This window comes from Salvelinus alpinus, chromosome 25 (genome assembly GCF_045679555.1).
Source record: "Salvelinus alpinus chromosome 25, SLU_Salpinus.1, whole genome shotgun sequence".
Lineage (NCBI taxonomy): Eukaryota > Metazoa > Chordata > Actinopteri > Salmoniformes > Salmonidae > Salvelinus > Salvelinus alpinus.
This window is the reverse complement of record NC_092110.1, coordinates 4,290,858-4,311,681: the sequence shown is the minus strand read 5'-3', so window position 1 is coordinate 4,311,681 and position 20,824 is coordinate 4,290,858. Positions and strand designations below refer to the sequence as shown.

The 20,824-nt window shown below is 40.9% G+C and overlaps 1 protein-coding gene across 15 annotated transcripts in view; it reads left to right on the top strand.

Annotated features, from left to right (window-relative positions):
- The window catches only part of dtnbb (dystrobrevin, beta b), a 72,477-nt gene that overhangs the window by 46,191 nt on the left and 5,462 nt on the right, over nt 1-20,824 (top strand). For 10 of the 15 annotated variants that reach the window (XM_071365294.1, XM_071365305.1, XM_071365304.1 and 7 more), the window contains 5 exons: nt 1,569-1,589; nt 19,823-19,982; nt 20,330-20,419; nt 20,520-20,579; nt 20,768-20,795. In XM_071365294.1, coding sequence (XP_071221395.1) covers nt 1,569-1,589; nt 19,823-19,982; nt 20,330-20,419; nt 20,520-20,579; nt 20,768-20,781 — 345 coding nt within the window. In that variant the 3' untranslated portion in view covers nt 20,782-20,795. The remainder of the gene's footprint in view (nt 1-1,568; nt 1,590-19,822; nt 19,983-20,329; nt 20,420-20,519; nt 20,580-20,767; nt 20,796-20,824) is intronic. The other 5 variants (XM_071365303.1, XM_071365299.1, XM_071365307.1 and 2 more) reach the window with 2 other exon arrangements.

Here is a 20,824-nt window from a genome sequence, read left to right as displayed (position 1 = left end):
CATCAGGGATAAAATTGTAGACATGCAACAGGCTGGGATGGGCTACAGGACAATAGGCAAGCAGCTTGGTGAGAAGGCAACAACTGTTGGCGCAATTATTAGAAAATGGAAGAAGTTCAAGATGACGGTCAATCACCCTCGGTCTGGGGCTCCATGCAAGATCTCACCTCGTGGGGCATTAATGATCATGAGGAAGGTGAGTTATCAGCCCAGAACTACACGGCAGGACCTGGTCAATGACCTGGAGAGAGCTGGGACCACAGTCTCAAAGAAAACCATTAGTAACACACTACACCGTCATGGATTAAAATCCTGCAGCGCACGCAAGGTCCACCTGCTCAAGCCAGCGCATGTCCAGGCCCGTCTGAAGTTTGCCAATGACCATCTGGATGATCCAGAGGAGGAATGGGAGAAGGTCATGTGGTCTGATGAGACAAAAATAGAGCTTTTTGGTCTAAACTCCACTCGCCGTGTTTGGAGGAAGAAGAAGGATGAGTACAACCCCAAGAACACCATCCCAACCGTGAAGCATGGAGGTGGAAACATCATTCTTTGGGGATGCTTTTCTGCAAAGGGTACAGGATGACTGCACCGTATTGAGGGGAGGATGGATGGGGCCATGTATCGCGAGATCTTGGCCAACAACCTCCTTCCCTCAGTAAGAGCATTGAAGATGGGTCGTGGCTGGGTCTTCCAGCATGACAACGACCCGAAACACACAGCCAGGGCAACTAAGGAGTGGCGCCGTAAGAAGCATCTCAAGGTCCTGGAGTGGCCTAGCCAGTCTCCAGACCTGAACCCAATAGAAAATCTTTGGAGGGAGCTGAAAGTCCGTATTGCCCAGCGACAGCCCCGAAACCTGAAGGATCTGGAGAAGATCTGTATGGAGGAGTGGGCCAAAATCCCTGCTGCAGTGTGTGCAAACCTGGTCAAGAACTACAGGAAACGTATGATCTCTGTAATTGCAAACAAAGGTTTCTGTACCAAATATTAAGATCTGCTTTTCTGATGTATCAAATACTTATGTCATGCAATAAAATGCAAATTAATTACTTAAAAATCATACAATGTGATTTTCTGGATTTTTTTTTAGATTCCGTCTCTCATAGTTGAAGTGTACCCATGATAGAAATTACAGACCTCTACATGCTTTGTAAGTAGGAAAACCTGCAAAATCGGCAGTGTATCAAATACTTGTTCTCCCCACTGTATGTCATTATTGCTTTTCATGTCATCAGGTATTCGTTAGCATCAGCCGTGAATTTGTTTGATATTTTATACAACCATTTAGAACACTGCATTAATTGTAGTTGACAGTAGTCTGCCTCAGGGTCCATTGGTTACCTTGAAAGGATCTTACATGTATGAACCTGTCTGTTCTGTCCTGATATTGAAGCTTTTGACTCTTTGCCTTTGCCACCATCTGTCTGTCTGTCTTTCTTAATTTCTTTCTTTCTTTCTTTTTTTCCCTCCTGCCTCTCGCTCTCTCTCGTTATCTCCCTCTCACTTCTTTCCTCTCCCTCACTGCTCATGCTTTATATCACCGCTTACCATTGGCTGGCTGATAGGATGAGGAGCAGAAGCAGGCAGTAAGTGTCTCCGTATTCAGTTAATTATACATTAATACACCAATACAGCAATACAGAAGCAGACCCACTCATTCAGCCACCATAGTATTATATTTCATACTACTCTCCACACTTAATGCATGTGTTGATATGGCTCAGACAGATCGTGTTTCAAGGAACTTAGAGTAGCATTATTTCTTTGGTACATTTGACACAGTAAACCATACACTAGACTACCTTATTATACACTGGGTGCTTCGAGCCCTGAATGCTGATTTGGCTGACAGCTGTGGTATATCAGACCGTATACCACAGGTATGACAAAACATGTATTATTACTGCTCTAATTATATTGGTAACCAGTATATAATAGCAATAACGCACCTCAGGGGTTTGTGGTATATTGTCCATATACTACACCCCCTATTGATAAATTATAACATGGCATTGTTGAATGCTCCTTTCTGATTGGCTTGAAGGGCATTCTAGAGCGTGCATTATTTCCCTATAACGCACGGTATATCAGCACGGTAGAATTCAATGGCTGTAGTTAATTCTGTTCTATGTTTGAGCTGCTTTTGAAAGCAAAAGTCGTACTGAAAACATTATTAGCATTGTTGAATTTCGATATTCATAATAGCAAGCTATGACCGATGGTTTGGCTAGCTAAACTAGAAAGTCTGTTTGTTCGGTTACCAAGGCAACTACTCTAGCTATCTAGTAAACTTCCTAGATAATTCAGTGGACGTTGAACACATTTTGACCTGTAAATGAACACATTTCCAGCAGCAAATGTGTTAAATTATAGTCATGGTATAAAAAAACAATACAACACGGTGGAAGGCTGGTTTCACTGCATAGCCCCTTGTTGATTATCCCTTACATATTATAGTCTAATGTTACCTTGTTGGTCATTTCTATATGAGAGAGCATGCATTCTAATCCACACTAAGTTAAAATAATGTTATATCTAGGTATATGTCGCTTCATGAGATATCAATTCTAGTCTGAGGTAAAGTCCTTTAGTGTGCTAGGTTATTTGGTGAGAACTCCGCCATGTATTCCTTTCTTTGCCAAACAAACGTCTGAGACCTGTTCCTTTCATCAAAGCTAACAACCTTCCCTCTAATGTGACTGCAGTCTGGCTAACCATCTGCTGCTTGGCTCTGAGCCATACAGTCCTGGACCAGGGCAGACTTGGGTTCAAAGTAAACAGTACTCGAAATCTTTCCAATACCTCTGTGTTTGCTCTAGCCTGCCTGGAGTGCCAGTTGAGGCGGGGTTTGTAGTTTTGGGACTATCCTATTTGTCCATTTTTAAGCTAGGCAGGCTCAATCAAGCACAGATAAAGTATTAGAAATTATTCAAATAGTGTTTGAACCCAGGTCTGGCCAAGGGCCCTGCACCAACCCCCTCCTCTCCCCTCCCCACCCTAGGAAGGACACAGTGCCCCTTTCTCCAGGCAGCATAGAACCCAGGCGGCACATTACAGTCCCCTCTCTAGTCCCCAGGCTCACACATGGTTCTCATTAGCTTCCAGAGCAGTAAAGCTGCTGTAATAGACTGGGTGTGTATGTTTAGGTGTGTGTCGTGGGGGGTGTAGGTGTGCGTCATGTCGTGGGGGGTGTAGGTGTGCGTGTGTGTCGTGTTTTCTTAGCAAAGCTAAAGTTACAAAAGTGGTGGTCTAGGCCTCCTCTAATCCTAACCCTACCTATGGTGATGTTGGTATATTTCTTTAGTATTTGGATCCTAACCCATGGTGGTGTTGGTATGTTTCTATAGTATTTGGATCCTAACCCATGGTGGTGTTGGTATGTTTCTATAGTATTTGGATCCTAACCCATGGTGGTGTTGGTATATTTCTTTAGTATTTGGATCCTAACCCATGGTGATGTTGGTATATTTCTATAGTATTTGGATCCTAACCCATGGTGATGTTGGTATGTTTCTATAGTATTTGGATCCTAACCCATGGTGATGTTGGTATGTTTCTATAGTATTTGGATCATAACCCATGGTGATGTTGGTATGTTTCTATAGTATTTGGATCCTAACCCATGGTGGTGTTGGTATATTTCTATAGTATTTGGATCCTAACCCATGGTGGTGTTGGTATGTTTCTATAGTATTTGGATCATAACCCATGGTGATGTTGGTATGTTTCTATAGTATTTGGATCCTAACCCATGGTGATGTTGGTATGTTTCTATAGTATTTGGATCATAACCCATGGTGGTGTTGGTATATTTCTATAGTATTTGGATCCTAACCCATGGTGATGTTGGTATGTTTCTATAGTATTTGGATCATAACCCATGGTGATGTTGGTATGTTTCTATAGTATTTGGATCATAACCCATGGTGGTGTTGGTATGTTTCTATAGTATTTGGATCATAACCCATGGTGGTGTTGGTATGTTTCTATAGTATTTGGATCATAACCCATGGTGGTGTTGGTATGTTTCTATAGTATTTGGATCATAACCCATGGTGGTGTTGGTATATTTCTATAGTATTTGGATCATAACCCATGGTGATGTTGGTATGTTTCTATAGTATTTGGATCATAACCCATGGTGATGTTGGTATGTTTCTATAGTATTTGGATCATAACCCATGGTGATGTTGGTATGTTTCTATAGTATTTGGATCATAACCCATGGTGATGTTGGTATGTTTCTATAATATTTGGATCATAACCTATGGTGATGTTGGTATATTTCTATAGTATTTCAATCCTAACCCATGGTGATGTTGGTATGTTTCTATAATATTTGGATCATAACCCATGGTGATGTTGGTATGTTTCTATAGTATTTGGATCATTACCCATGGTGGTGTTGGTATGTTTCTATATTATTTGGATCCTAACCCATGGTGATGTTGGTATATTTCTATAGTATTTCAATCATAACCCATGGTGGTGTTGGTATGTTTCTATAGTATTTGGATCATAACCCATGGTGATGTTGGTATGTTTCTATAGTATTTGGATCATAACCCATGGTGGTGTTGGTATGTTTCTATATTATTTGGCTCATAACAAATGGTGATGTTGGTATGTTTCTATAGTATTTGGATCATAACCCATGGTGATGTTGGTATGTTTCTATAGTATTTGGATCATAACCCATGGTGGTGTTGGTATGTTTCTATAGTATTTGGATCCTAACCCATGGTGGTGTTGGTCTATTTCTATAGTATTTGGATCATAACCCATGGTGGTGTTGGTATGTTTCTATAGTATTTGGAACATAACCCATGGTGGTGTTGGTCTATTTCTATAGTATTTGGATCCTAACCCATGGTGGTGTTGGTATGTTTCTATAGTATTTGGATCCTAACCCATGGTGATGTTGGTATATTTCTATAGTATTTGGATCCTAACCCATGGTGATGTTGGTATGTTTCTATAGTATTTGGTTCATAACCCATGGTGATGTTGGTATATTTCTATAGTATTTGGACCCTAACCCATGGTGGTGTTGGTATGTTTCTATAGTATTTGGATCATAACCCATGGTGGTGTTGGTATGTTTCTATAGTATTTGGATCCTAACCCATGGTGGTGTTGGTATGTTTCTATAGTATTTGGATCATAACCCATGGTGATGTTGGTATGTTTCTATAGTATTTGGATCCTAACCCATGGTGATGTTGGTATGTTTCTATAGTATTTGGATCATAACCCATGGTGATGTTGGTATGTTTCTATAGTATTTGGATCCTAACCCATGGTGGTGTTGGTATATTTCTATAGTATTTGGATCCTAACCCATGGTGGTGTTGGTATGTTTCTATAGTATTTGGATCATAACCCATGGTGATGTTGGTATGTTTCTATAGTATTTGGATCCTAACCCATGGTGATGTTGGTATGTTTCTATAGTATTTGGATCATAACCCATGGTGGTGTTGGTATATTTCTATAGTATTTGGATCCTAACCCATGGTGGTGTTGGTATGTTTCTATAGTATTTGGATCCTAACCCATGGTGATGTTGGTATATTTCTATAGTATTTGGATCCTAACCCATGGTGATGTTGGTATGTTTCTATAGTATTTGGATCATAACCCATGGTGATGTTGGTATATTTCTATAGTATTTGGATCCTAACCCATGGTGGTGTTGGTATGTTTCTATAGTATTTGGATCATAACCCATGGTGGTGTTGGTATGTTTCTATAGTATTTGGATCCTAACCCATGGTGGTGTTGGTATGTTTCTATAGTATTTGGATCATAACCCATGGTGATGTTGGTATGTTTCTATAGTATTTCAATCCTAACCCATGGTTGTGTTGGTATGTTTCTATAGTATTTGGATCATAACCCATGGTGATGTTGGTATGTTTCTATAGTATTTGGATCCTAACCCATGGTGGTGTTGGTATGTTTCTATAGTATTTGGATCATAACCCATGGTGGTGTTGGTCTATTTCTATAGTATTTGGATCCTAACCCATGGTGGTGTTGGTATGTTTCTATAGTATTTGGATCCTAACCCATGGTGATGTTGGTATGTTTCTATAGTATTTGGATCATAACCCATGGTGGTGTTGGTATGTTTCTATAGTATTTGGATCCTAACCCATGGTGGTGTTGGTCTATTTCTATAGTATTTGGATCATAACCCATGGTGGTGTTGGTATGTTTCTATAGTATTTGGAACATAACCCATGGTGGTGTTGGTCTATTTCTATAGTATTTGGATCCTAACCCATGGTGGTGTTGGTATGTTTCTATAGTATTTGGATCCTAACCCATGGTGATGTTGGTATATTTCTATAGTATTTGGATCCTAACCCATGGTGATGTTGGTATGTTTCTATAGTATTTGGATCATAACCCATGGTGATGTTGGTATATTTCTATAGTATTTGGATCCTAACCCATGGTGGTGTTGGTATGTTTCTATAGTATTTGGATCATAACCCATGGTGGTGTTGGTATGTTTCTATAGTATTTGGATCCTAACCCATGGTGGTGTTGGTATGTTTCTATAGTATTTGGATCATAACCCATGGTGATGTTGGTATGTTTCTATAGTATTTGGATCCTAACCCATGGTGATGTTGGTATGTTTCTATAGTATTTGGATCATAACCCATGGTGATGTTGGTATGTTTCTATAGTATTTGGATCCTAACCCATGGTGGTGTTGGTATATTTCTATAGTATTTGGATCCTAACCCATGGTGGTGTTGGTATGTTTCTATAGTATTTGGATCATAACCCATGGTGATGTTGGTATGTTTCTATAGTATTTGGATCCTAACCCATGGTGATGTTGGTATGTTTCTATAGTATTTGGATCATAACCCATGGTGGTGTTGGTATATTTCTATAGTATTTGGATCCTAACCCATGGTGATGTTGGTATGTTTCTATAGTATTTGGATCATAACCCATGGTGATGTTGGTATGTTTCTATAGTATTTGGATCATAACCCATGGTGGTGTTGGTATGTTTCTATAGTATTTGGATCATAACCCATGGTGGTGTTGGTATGTTTCTATAGTATTTGGATCATAACCCATGGTGGTGTTGGTATGTTTCTATAGTATTTGGATCATAACCCATGGTGGTGTTGGTATATTTCTATAGTATTTGGATCATAATATGGGATGGGTTTGGAGCGAGCGGTCGCATTTGCATTCGCTCTGCAGGTAGTATAACTTTTCATTACATTTCATTACATTTCATTATAGTACAACGGTTTAATTTGTCCAACCTTAGCAATTTCTTCTTAGCTAGCTACATAGCCGTCTGTGTATCAAAGATAATTGCGTAATTATCGTATTTCGTCGTCTATCGTAGTCCACACTGCTATCTGCCCAGCAGCTAGCCAGCTAGCAAACGTCCACCGTCTACCCAATAGTAGTATAACTTTTCATTACATTTCATTATAGTACAACGGTCTGATTTTCATTTTCATTACAGTACAACGGTTTGATTTGTTTGATCTTAGCTAGCTACATAGCCGTCTTTGTATCAAACATAATTGTGTAGTTATTGAGGTTCGCTAGCCAGCTATTTTCGTCCTAACGTAACGCTACGTAGCCAACACTGCTAGCTAGCCAGCTTGCCACCGAATAGCAGCATTGTAGAAACGAGTGCATTACAACGGAACGACTTGATTAGTGTAGTGTTGGCTGGCTACACAGTTGTCTTTGCTATCTTTGATTTGTTTGATCTTAGCTAGCTACTTAGCTGGCTACGTAGCCGTCTTTGTATCAAGGATAATTGTGTAGTTATCGAGGTTCGCTGAGGTTCGCTAGCCAGGTATTCTCGTCCTAACGTAACGTAACGTAGTCAACCCTGCTAGCTAGCCAGCTAGCCACCGATTAGCAGCACTGTAGAAACGATTACATTACAACGGAACGACTTGATTTGTGTAGTGTTAGCTAGCTACATAGTTTTCTTTGCTATCTTTGTATCTAAGATAATTGTGTAGCTTTGAGTAATTATCGGTTAGCTAGCCAGCTATTTTCGCCTGCCGCGCTGCCGTCCTCCTACCTAGCCAACACTGCCAGCTAACACTGCTAGCTAGCCAACTTCTACCGAATAGCAGCACTGTAGAAACTTACATTACAACGGAACGACTTGATTAGCGTAGTGTTAGCTAGTTGTCTTTGCTGTCCTTGTATCCATGATAATTGTGTAGTTTAGAGAAATTTAGAGAAATTGTCGAGGTCACCTAGCCAGCTTCACTTTCAACAACGCAGCCACTGCTAGCCAGGCTACTTCACCAGCCAGCAGTACTATATCATTTTAGTCAATTAGATCTTTTATTTTATTTATTTTTTTGCAACGTAAGCTTAACTTTCTGAACATTCGAGTCGTGTAGCCCACTTGTCATTCTAATCTCCTTTGCTTTAGCGTAGCCTCTTCTGTAGCCTGTCAACTATGTGTCTGTCTATCCCTGTTCTCTCCTCTCTGCACAGACCATACAAACGCTTCACACCGCGTGGCCGCGCCCACCCTAACCTGGTGGTCCCAGCCCGCACGACCCACGTGGAGTTCCAGGTCTCCGGTAGCCTCTGGAACTGCCGATCCGCGGCCAACAAGGCAGAGCTCATCTCAGCCTATGCGTCCCTCCAGTCCCTCGACTTCTTGGCACTGACGGAAACATGGCTCACCACAGATAACACTGCTACTCCTACTGCTCTCTCTTCGTCTGCCCACGTGTTCTCGCACACCCCGAGAGCTTCTGGTCAGCGGGGTGGTGGCACCGGGATCCTCATCTCTCCCAAGTGGTCATTCTCTCTTTCTCCCCTTACCCATCTGTCTATCGCCTCCTTTGAATTCCATGCTGTCACAGTTACCAGCCCTTTCAAGCTTAACATCCTTATCATTTATCGCCCTCCAGGTTCCCTTGGAGAGTTCATCAATGAGCTTGATGCCTTGATAAGCTCCTTTCCTGAGGACGGCTCACCTCTCACAGTTCTGGGTGACTTTAACCTCCCCATGTCTACCTTTGACTCATTCCTCTCTGCCTCCTTCTTTCCACTCCTCTCCTCTTTTGACCTCACCCTCTCACCTTCCCCCCCTACTCACAAGGCAGGCAATACGCTTGACCTCATCTTTACTAGATGCTGTTCTTCCACTAACCTCATTGCAACTCCCCTCCAAGTCTCCGACCACTACCTTGTATCCTTTTCCCTCTCGCTCTCATCCAACACTTCCCACACTGCCCCTACTCGGATGGTATCGCGCCGTCCCAACCTTCGCTCTCTCTCCCCCGCTACTCTCTCCTCTTCCATCCTATCATCTCTTCCCTCTGCCCAAACCTTCTCCAACCTATCTCCTGATTCTGCCTCCTCAACCCTCCTCTCCTCCCTTTCTGCATCCTTTGACTCTCTATGTCCCCTATCCTCCAGGCCGGCTCGGTCCTCCCCTCCCGCTCCGTGGCTCGACGACTCATTGCGAGCTCACAGAACAGGGCTCCGGGCAGCCGAGCGGAAATGGAGGAAAACTCGCCTCCCTGCGGACCTGGCATCCTTTCACTCCCTCCTCTCTACATTTTCCTCTTCTGTCTCTGCTGCTAAAGCCACTTTCTACCACTCTAAATTCCAAGCATCTGCCTCTAACCCTAGGAAGCTCTTTGCCACCTTCTCCTCCCTCCTGAATCCTCCTCCCCCTCCCCCCCCTCCTCCCTCTCTGCAGACGACTTCGTCAACCATTTTGAAAAGAAGGTCGACGACATCCGATCCTCGTTTGCTAAGTCAAACGACACCGCTGGTTCTGCTCACACTGCCCTACCCTGTGCTTTGACCTCTTTCTCCCCTCTCTCTCCAGATGAAATCTCGCGTCTTGTGACGGCCGGCCGCCCAACAACCTGCCCGCTTGACCCTATCCCCTCCTCTCTTCTCCAGACCATTTCCGGAGACCTTCTCCCTTACCTCACCTCGCTCATCAACTCATCCTTGACCGCTGGCTACGTCCCTTCCGTCTTCAAGAGAGCGAGAGTTGCACCCCTTCTGAAAAAACCTACACTCGATCCCTCCGATGTCAACAACTACAGACCAGTATCCCTTCTTTCTTTTCTCTCCAAAACTCTTGAACGTGCCGTCCTTGGCCAGCTCTCCTGCTATCTCTCTCAGAATGACCTTCTTGATCCAAATCAGTCAGGTTTCAAGACTAGTCACTCAACTGAGACTGCTCTTCTCTGTATCACGGAGGCGCTCCGCACTGCTAAAGCTAACTCTCTCTCCTCTGCTCTCATCCTTCTAGACCTATCGGCTGCCTTCGATACTGTGAACCATCAGATCCTCCTCTCCACCCTCTCCGAGTTGGGCATCTCCGGCGCGGCCCACGCTTGGATTGCGTCCTACCTGACAGGTCGCTCCTACCAGGTGGCGTGGCGAGAATCTGTCTCCTCACCACGCGCTCTCACCACTGGTGTCCCCCAGGGCTCTGTTCTAGGCCCTCTCCTATTCTCGCTATACACCAAGTCACTTGGCTCTGTCATAACCTCACATGGTCTCTCCTATCACTGCTATGCAGACGACACACAATTAATCTTCTCCTTTCCCCCTTCTGATGACCAGGTGGCGAATCGCATCTCTGCATGTCTGGCAGACATATCAGTGTGGATGACGGATCACCACCTCAAGCTGAACCTCGGCAAGACGGAGCTGCTCTTCCTCCCGGGGAAGGACTGCCCGTTCCATGATCTCGCCATCACGGTTGACAACTCCATTGTGTCCTCCTCCCAGAGCGCTAAGAACCTTGGCGTGATCCTGGACAACACCCTGTCGTTCTCAACTAACATCAAGGCGGTGGCCCGTTCCTGTAGGTTCATGCTCTACAACATCCGCAGAGTACGACCCTGCCTCACACAGGAAGCGGCGCAGGTCCTAATCCAGGCACTTGTCATCTCCCGTCTGGATTACTGCAACTCGCTGTTGGCTGGGCTCCCTGCCTGTGCCATCAAACCCCTACAACTCATCCAGAACGCCGCAGCCCGTCTGGTGTTCAACCTTCCCAAGTTCTCTCACGTCACCCCGCTCCTCCGCTCTCTCCACTGGCTTCCAGTTGAAGCTCGCATCCGCTACAAGACCATGGTGCTTGCCTACGGAGCTGTGAGGGGAACGGCACCTCAGTACCTTCAGGCTCTGATCAGGCCCTACACCCAAACAAGGGCTCTGCGTTCATCCACCTCTGGCCTGCTCGCCTCCCTACCACTGAGGAAGTACAGTTCCCGCTCAGCCCAGTCAAAACTGTTCGCTGCTCTGGCACCCCAATGGTGGAACAAACTCCCTCACGACGCCAGGACAGCGGAGTCAATCACCACCTTCCGGAGACACCTGAAACCCCACCTCTTCAAGGAATACCTAGGATAAAGCAATCCTTTTGCCCCCCCCCCCCCCCCCCCCCCTTAAAAGATTTAGATGCACTATTGTAAAGTGGCTGTTCCACTGGATGTCATTAGGTGAATGCACCAATTTGTAAGTCGCTCTGGATAAGAGCGTCTGCTAAATGACTTAAATGTAAATGTAATGTATAACCCATGGTGATGTTGGTATGTTTCTATAGTATTTGGATCATAACCCATGGTGATGTTGGTATGTTTCTATAGTATTTGGATCATAACCCATGGTGATGTTGGTATATTTCTATAGTATTTGGATCATAACCCATGGTGATGTTGGTATGTTTCTATAATATTTGGATCATAACCTATGGTGATGTTGGTATATTTCTATAGTATTTCAATCCTAACCCATGGTGATGTTGGTATGTTTCTATAATATTTGGATCATAACCCATGGTGATGTTGGTATGTTTCTATAGTATTTGGATCATAACCCATGGTGGTGTTGGTATGTTTCTATATTATTTGGATCATAACCCATGGTGATGTTGGTATATTTCTATAGTATTTCAATCATAACCCATGGTGGTGTTGGTATGTTTCTATAGTATTTGGATCATAACCCATGGTGATGTTGGTATGTTTCTATAGTATTTGGATCATAACCCATGGTGGTGTTGGTATGTTTCTATATTATTTGGCTCATAACAAATGGTGATGTTGGTATGTTTCTATAGTATTTGGATCATAACCCATGGTGATGTTGGTATGTTTCTATAGTATTTGGATCCTAACCCATGGTGGTGTTGGTATGTTTCTATAGTATTTGGATCCTAACCCATGGTGGTGTTGGTCTATTTCTATAGTATTTGGATCATAACCCATGGTGGTGTTGGTATGTTTCTATAGTATTTGGAACATAACCCATGGTGGTGTTGGTCTATTTCTATAGTATTTGGATCCTAACCCATGGTGGTGTTGGTATGTTTCTATAGTATTTGGATCCTAACCCATGGTGATGTTGGTATATTTCTATAGTATTTGGATCCTAACCCATGGTGATGTTGGTATGTTTCTATAGTATTTGGATCATAACCCATGGTGATGTTGGTATATTTCTATAGTATTTGGATCCTAACCCATGGTGGTGTTGGTATGTTTCTATAGTATTTGGATCATAACCCATGGTGGTGTTGGTATGTTTCTATAGTATTTGGATCCTAACCCATGGTGGTGTTGGTATGTTTCTATAGTATTTGGATCATAACCCATGGTGATGTTGGTATGTTTCTATAGTATTTCAATCCTAACCCATGGTTGTGTTGGTATGTTTCTATAGTATTTGGATCATAACCCATGGTGATGTTGGTATGTTTCTATAGTATTTGGATCCTAACCCATGGTGGTGTTGGTATGTTTCTATAGTATTTGGATCATAACCCATGGTGGTGTTGGTCTATTTCTATAGTATTTGGATCCTAACCCATGGTGGTGTTGGTATGTTTCTATAGTATTTGGATCCTAACCCATGGTGATGTTGGTATATTTCTATAGTATTTGGATCCTAACCCATGGTGGTGTTGGTATGTTTCTATAGTATTTGGATCCTAACCCATGGTGATGTTGGTATATTTCTATAGTATTTGGATCCTAACCCATGGTGATGTTGGTATGTTTCTATAGTATTTGGATCCTAAACCATGGTGATGTTGGTATGTTTCTATAGTATTTGGATCATAACCCATGGTGATGTTGGTATGTTTCTATAGTATTTGGATCCTAACCCATGGTGGTGTTGGTATATTTCTATAGTATTTGGATCCTAACCCATGGTGGTGTTGGTATGTTTCTATAGTATTTGGATCATAACCCATGGTGATGTTGGTATGTTTCTATAGTATTTGGATCCTAACCCATGGTGGTGTTGGTATGTTTCTATAGTATTTGGATCATAACCCATGGTGATGTTGGTATGTTTCTATAGTATTTGGATCATAACCCATGGTGGTGTTGGTATGTTTCTATAGTATTTGGATCATAACCCTTGGTGGTGTTGGTATGTTTCTATAGTATTTGGATCATAACCCATGGTGGTGTTGGTATGTTTCTATAGTATTTGGATCATAACCCATGGTGGTGTTGGTATATTTCTATAGTATTTGGATCATAACCCATGGTGATGTTGGTATGTTTCTATAGTATTTGGATCATAACCCATGGTGATGTTGGTATGTTTCTATAGTATTTGGATCATAACCCATGGTGATGTTGGTATGTTTCTATAATATTTGGATCATAACCTATGGTGATGTTGGTATATTTCTATAGTATTTCAATCCTAACCCATGGTGATGTTGGTATGTTTCTATAATATTTGGATCATAACCCATGGTGATGTTGGTATGTTTCTATAGTATTTGGATCATAACCCATGGTGATGTTGGTATATTTCTATAGTATTTCAATCATAACCCATGGTGGTGTTGGTATGTTTCTATAGTATTTGGATCATAACCCATGGTGGTGTTGGTATGTTTCTATAGTATTTGGCTCATAACAAATGGTGATGTTGGTATGTTTCTATAGTATTTGGATCATAACCCATGGTGATGTTGGTATGTTTCTATAGTATTTGGATCCTAACCCATGGTGGTGTTGGTATGTTTCTATAGTATTTGGATCCTAACCCATGGTGGTGTTGGTCTATTTCTATAGTATTTGGATCATAACCCATGGTGGTGTTGGTATGTTTCTATAGTATTTGGATCATAACCCATGGTGGTGTTGGTCTATTTCTATAGTATTTGGATCCTAACCCATGGTGGTGTTGGTATATTTCTATAGTATTTGGATCCTAACCCATGGTGGTGTTGGTATGTTTCTATAGTATTTGGATCCTAACCCATGGTGATGTTGGTATATTTCTATAGTATTTGGATCCTAACCCATGGTGATGTTGGTATGTTTCTATAGTATTTGGATCATAACCCATGGTGGTGTTGGTATGTTTCTATAGTATTTGGATCCTAACCCATGGTGGTGTTGGTATGTTTCTATAGTATTTGGATCATAACCCATGGTGATGTTGGTATGTTTCTATAGTATTTCAATCCTAACCCATGGTTGTGTTGGTATGTTTCTATAGTATTTGGATCATAACCCATGGTGATGTCGGTATGTTTCTATAGTATTTGGATCCTAACCCATGGTGGTGTTGGTATGTTTCTATAGTATTTGGATCATAACCCATGGTGGTGTTGGTCTATTTCTATAGTATTTGGATCCTAACCCATGGTGGTGTTGGTATGTTTCTATAGTATTTGGATCCTAACCCATGGTGATGTTGGTATGTTTCTATAGTATTTGGATCATAACCCATGGTGGTGTTGGTCTATTTCTATAGTATTTGGATCCTAACCCATGGTGGTGTTGGTATGTTTCTATAGTATTTGGATCCTAACCCATGGTGATGTTGGTATATTTCTATAGTATTTGGATCCTAACCCATGGTGGTGTTGGTATGTTTCTATAGTATTTGGATCCTAACCCATGGTGATGTTGGTATATTTCTATAGTATTTGGATCCTAACCCATGGTGATGTTGGTATGTTTCTATAGTATTTGGATCCTAAACCATGGTGATGTTGGTATGTTTCTATAGTATTTGGATCATAACCCATGGTGATGTTGGTATGTTTCTATAGTATTTGGATCCTAACCCATGGTGGTGTTGGTATATTTCTATAGTATTTGGATCCTAACCCATGGTGGTGTTGGTATGTTTCTATAGTATTTGGATCATAACCCATGGTGATGTTGGTATGTTTCTATAGTATTTGGATCCTAACCCATGGTGGTGTTGGTATGTTTCTATAGTATTTGGATCATAACCCATGGTGATGTTGGTATGTTTCTATAGTATTTGGATCATAACCCATGGTGGTGTTGGTATGTTTCTATAGTATTTGGATCATAACCCTTGGTGGTGTTGGTATGTTTCTATAGTATTTGGATCATAACCCATGGTGGTGTTGGTATGTTTCTATAGTATTTGGATCATAACCCATGGTGGTGTTGGTATATTTCTATAGTATTTGGATCATAACCCATGGTGATGTTGGTATGTTTCTATAGTATTTGGATCATAACCCATGGTGATGTTGGTATGTTTCTATAGTATTTGGATCATAACCCATGGTGATGTTGGTATGTTTCTATAGTATTTGGATCATAACCCATGGTGATGTTGGTATGTTTCTATAATATTTGGATCATAACCTATGGTGATGTTGGTATATTTCTATAGTATTTCAATCCTAACCCATGGTGATGTTGGTATGTTTCTATAATATTTGGATCATAACCCATGGTGATGTTGGTATGTTTCTATAGTATTTGGATCATAACCCATGGTGATGTTGGTATATTTCTATAGTATTTCAATCATAACCCATGGTGGTGTTGGTATGTTTCTATAGTATTTGGATCATAACCCATGGTGGTGTTGGTATGTTTCTATATTATTTGGCTCATAACAAATGGTGATGTTGGTATGTTTCTATAGTATTTGGATCATAACCCATGGTGATGTTGGTATGTTTCTATAGTATTTGGATCCTAACCCATGGTGGTGTTGGTATGTTTCTATAGTATTTGGATCCTAACCCATGGTGGTGTTGGTCTATTTCTATAGTATTTGGATCATAACCCATGGTGGTGTTGGTATGTTTCTATAGTATTTGGATCATAACCCATGGTGGTGTTGGTCTATTTCTATAGTATTTGGATCCTAACCCATGGTGGTGTTGGTATATTTCTATAGTATTTGGATCCTAACCCATGGTGGTGTTGGTATGTTTCTATAGTATTTGGATCCTAACCCATGGTGATGTTGGTATATTTCTATAGTATTTGGATCCTAACCCATGGTGATGTTGGTATGTTTCTATAGTATTTGGATCATAACCCATGGTGGTGTTGGTATGTTTCTATAGTATTTGGATCCTAACCCATGGTGGTGTTGGTATGTTTCTATAGTATTTGGATCATAACCCATGGTGATGTTGGTATGTTTCTATAGTATTTCAATCCTAACCCATGGTTGTGTTGGTATGTTTCTATAGTATTTGGATCATAACCCATGGTGATGTTGGTATGTTTCTATAGTATTTGGATCCTAACCCATGGTGGTGTTGGTATGTTTCTATAGTATTTGGATCATAACCCATGGTGGTGTTGGTCTATTTCTATAGTATTTGGATCCTAACCCATGGTGGTGTTGGTATGTTTCTATAGTATTTGGATCCTAACCCATGGTGATGTTGGTATATTTCTATAGTATTTGGATCCTAACCCATGGTGGTGTTGGTATGTTTCTATAGTATTTGGATCCTAACCCATGGTGATGTTGGTATATTTCTATAGTATTTGGATCCTAACCCATGGTCATGTTGGTATGTTTCTATAGTATTTGGATCCTAAACCATGGTGATGTTGGTATGTTTCTATAGTATTTGGATCATAACCCATGGTGATGTTGGTATGTTTCTATAGTATTTGGATCCTAACCCATGGTGGTGTTGGTATATTTCTATAGTATTTGGATCCTAACCCATGGTGGTGTTGGTATGTTTCTATAGTATTTGGATCATAACCCATGGTGATGTTGGTATGTTTCTATAGTATTTGGATCCTAACCCATGGTGGTGTTGGTATGTTTCTATAGTATTTGGATCATAACCCATGGTGATGTTGGTATGTTTCTATAGTATTTGGATCATAACCCATGGTGGTGTTGGTATGTTTCTATAGTATTTGGATCATAACCCTTGGTGGTGTTGGTATGTTTCTATAGTATTTGGATCATAACCCATGGTGGTGTTGGTATGTTTCTATAGTATTTGGATCATAACCCATGGTGGTGTTGGTATATTTCTATAGTATTTGGATCATAACCCATGGTGATGTTAGTATGTTTCTATAGTATTTGGATCATAACCCATGGTGATGTTGGTATGTTTCTATAGTATTTGGATCATAACCCATGGTGATGTTGGTATGTTTCTATAGTATTTGGATCATAACCCATGGTGATGTTGGTATGTTTCTATAATATTTGGATCATAACCTATGGTGATGTTGGTATATTTCTATAGTATTTCAATCCTAACCCATGGTGATGTTGGTATGTTTCTATAATATTTGGATCATAACCCATGGTGATGTTGGTATGTTTCTATAGTATTTGGATCATAACCCATGGTGATGTTGGTATATTTCTATAGTATTTCAATCATAACCCATGGTGGTGTTGGTATGTTTCTATAGTATTTGGATCATAACCCATGGTGGTGTTGGTATGTTTCTATAGTATTTGGCTCATAACAAATGGTGATGTTGGTATGTTTCTATAGTATTTGGATCATAACCCATGGTGATGTTGGTATGTTTCTATAGTATTTGGATCCTAACCCATGGTGGTGTTGGTATGTTTCTATAGTATTTGGATCCTAACCCATGGTGGTGTTGGTCTATTTCTATAGTATTTGGATCATAACCCATGGTGGTGTTGGTATGTTTCTATAGTATTTGGATCATAACCCATGGTGGTGTTGGTCTATTTCTATAGTATTTGGATCCTAACCCATGGTGGTGTTGGTATATTTCTATAGTATTTGGATCCTAACCCATGGTGGTGTTGGTATGTTTCTATAGTATTTGGATCCTAACCCATGGTGATGTTGGTATATTTCTATAGTATTTGGATCCTAACCCATGGTGATGTTGGTATGTTTCTATAGTATTTGGATCATAACCCATGGTGATGTTGGTATATTTCTATAGTATTTGGATCCTAACCCATGGTGGTGTTGGTATGTTTCTATAGTATTTGGATCATAACCCATGGTGGTGTTGGTATGTTTCTATAGTATTTGGATCCTAACCCATGGTGGTGTTGGTATGTTTCTATAGTATTTGGATCATAACCCATGGTGATGTTGGTATGTTTCTATAGTATTTCAATCCTAACCCATGGTTGTGTTGGTATGTTTCTATAGTATTTGGATCATAACCCATGGTGATGTTGGTATGTTTCTATAGTATTTGGATCCTAACCCATGGTGGTGTTGTTATGTTTCTATAGTATTTGGATCATAACCCATGGTGATGTTGGTATGTTTCTATAGTATTTGGATCATAACCCATGGTGATGTTGGTATGTTTCTATAGTATTTGGATCCTAACCCATGGTGATGTTGGTATGTTTCTATAGTATTTGGATCATAACCCATGGTGGTGTTGGTATGTTTCTATAGTATTTGGATCATAACCCATGGTGATGTTGGTATGTTTCTATAATATTTGGATGATAACCTATGGTGATGTTGGTATATTTCTATAGTATTTCAATCCTAACCCATGGTGATGTTGGTATGTTTCTATAATATTTGGATCATAACCCATGGTGATGTTGGTATGTTTCTATAGTATTTGGATCATAACCCATGGTGATGTTGGTATATTTCTATAGTATTTCAATCATAACCCATGGTGGTGTTGGTATGTTTCTATAGTATTTGGATCATAACCCATGGTGGTGTTGGTATGTTTCTATATTATTTGGCTCATAACAAATGGTGATGTTGGTATGTTTCTATAGTATTTGGATCATAACCCATGGTGATGTTGGTATGTTTCTATAGTATTTGGATCCTAACCCATGGTGGTGTTGGTATGTTTCTATAGTATTTGGATCCTAACCCATGGTGGTGTTGGTCTATTTCTATAGTATTTGGATCATAACCCATGGTGGTGTTGGTATGTTTCTATAGTATTTGGATCATAACCCATGGTGGTGTTGGTATATTTCTATAGTATTTGGATCATAACCCATGGTGATGTTGGTATGTTTCTATAGTATTTCAATCCTAACCCATGGTTGTGTTGGTATGTTTCTATAGTATTTGGATCATAACCCATGGTGATGTTGGTATGTTTCTATAGTATTTGGATCCTAACCCATGGTGGTGTTGGTATGTTTCTATAGTATTTGGATCATAACCCATGGTGATGTTGGTATGTTTCTATAGTATTTGGATCCTAACCCATGGTGATGTTGGTATGTTTCTATAGTATTTGGATCATAACCCATGGTGGTGTTGGTATGTTTCTATAGTATTTGGATCATAACCCATGGTGGTGGTGGTATATTTCTATAGTATTTGGTTCATAACCCATGGTGATGTTGGTATGTTTCTATAGTATTTGGATCATAACCCATGGTGGTGTTGGTCTATTTCTATAGTATTTGGATCCTAACCCATGGTGGTGTTGGTATGTTTCTATAGTATTTGGATCATAACCCATGGTGATGTTGGTATGTTTCTATAGTATTTGGATCCTAACCCATGGTGGTGTTGTTATGTTATCAGGCCCAGACAGGAGGCTCACCCCACTCTTCCCCCAGCCACGGGGCAGGCTGCTCCATGCCCATGCCCATCCGCTCCACCTCAGCTGGGTCCACCCCCACCCACACACCCCAGGACTGCCTGGCCGGGGTGGGGGGGGACGTGCTGGAGGCCTTCGCTCACGGTGAGTGCTGGACCTCCGCCTAGCAGTCAAAGATTGGCAAAACTGGTTGAAAGGACATCAGTTTCTGGTTGGAAAGGCATCATGACATAATTTCAACCCGTTTTCCCCGCGGGACTATGTCCTCCTTTAGATCCAATGTGGCCCAGTGCATGTCTGTTGTTAGTTATCCATTCTTGCCTTGTTTGAGTCAAGGAGAACACATCACAACACCTGTGATTGAGCTGTGCCAAATTTGATTCAAGGATGCATTTTTTTTAAACCATGCTTCAAAAATAGCTAGCAACTAAATGCCATGTAAATCACTGACTACTATCACTGACTACTGACTACTATCCTCTGTCTTTCAGGTGTACCTAGAAATCTTCGTAATGATCTGTTGGTCGCTGCAGATTCAATCACAAACACCATGTCATCCCTCGTCAAAGAACTCCACTCAGGTTAGTTGAAAGGCACACGACTTCCTGGTTGCCTGTGTTTGTTTTGTAACTCTGGGACGGAGGATATCATCTCTGAATTCTTTGGGTCTTTGTCATGAAGTAGACGATGCGGCAGAGGAAGAGGACAACAACATGAGGAACGGAGGCCTAAGGGACAGGGGTGAATAAGTCTTGGCTCAGTATTATGTTCTTAACATTGCTTAGTTCCTGTATCAAGCTGTTTGAGATTTTAAAAAGTAATTTCTCTGAAACGTCTCTCTAGAATTCTAAGGTCATTATTTGTGGTAATCATATGTATTAGACTTTTATGTTACTGCAAATAACTAATAATCTCTCACTGTTTTCTAGCCGAGGCAGAATGAAAGGAGTGGAAAAAGTATGTATGAATATTCCGATAGCTTTGAT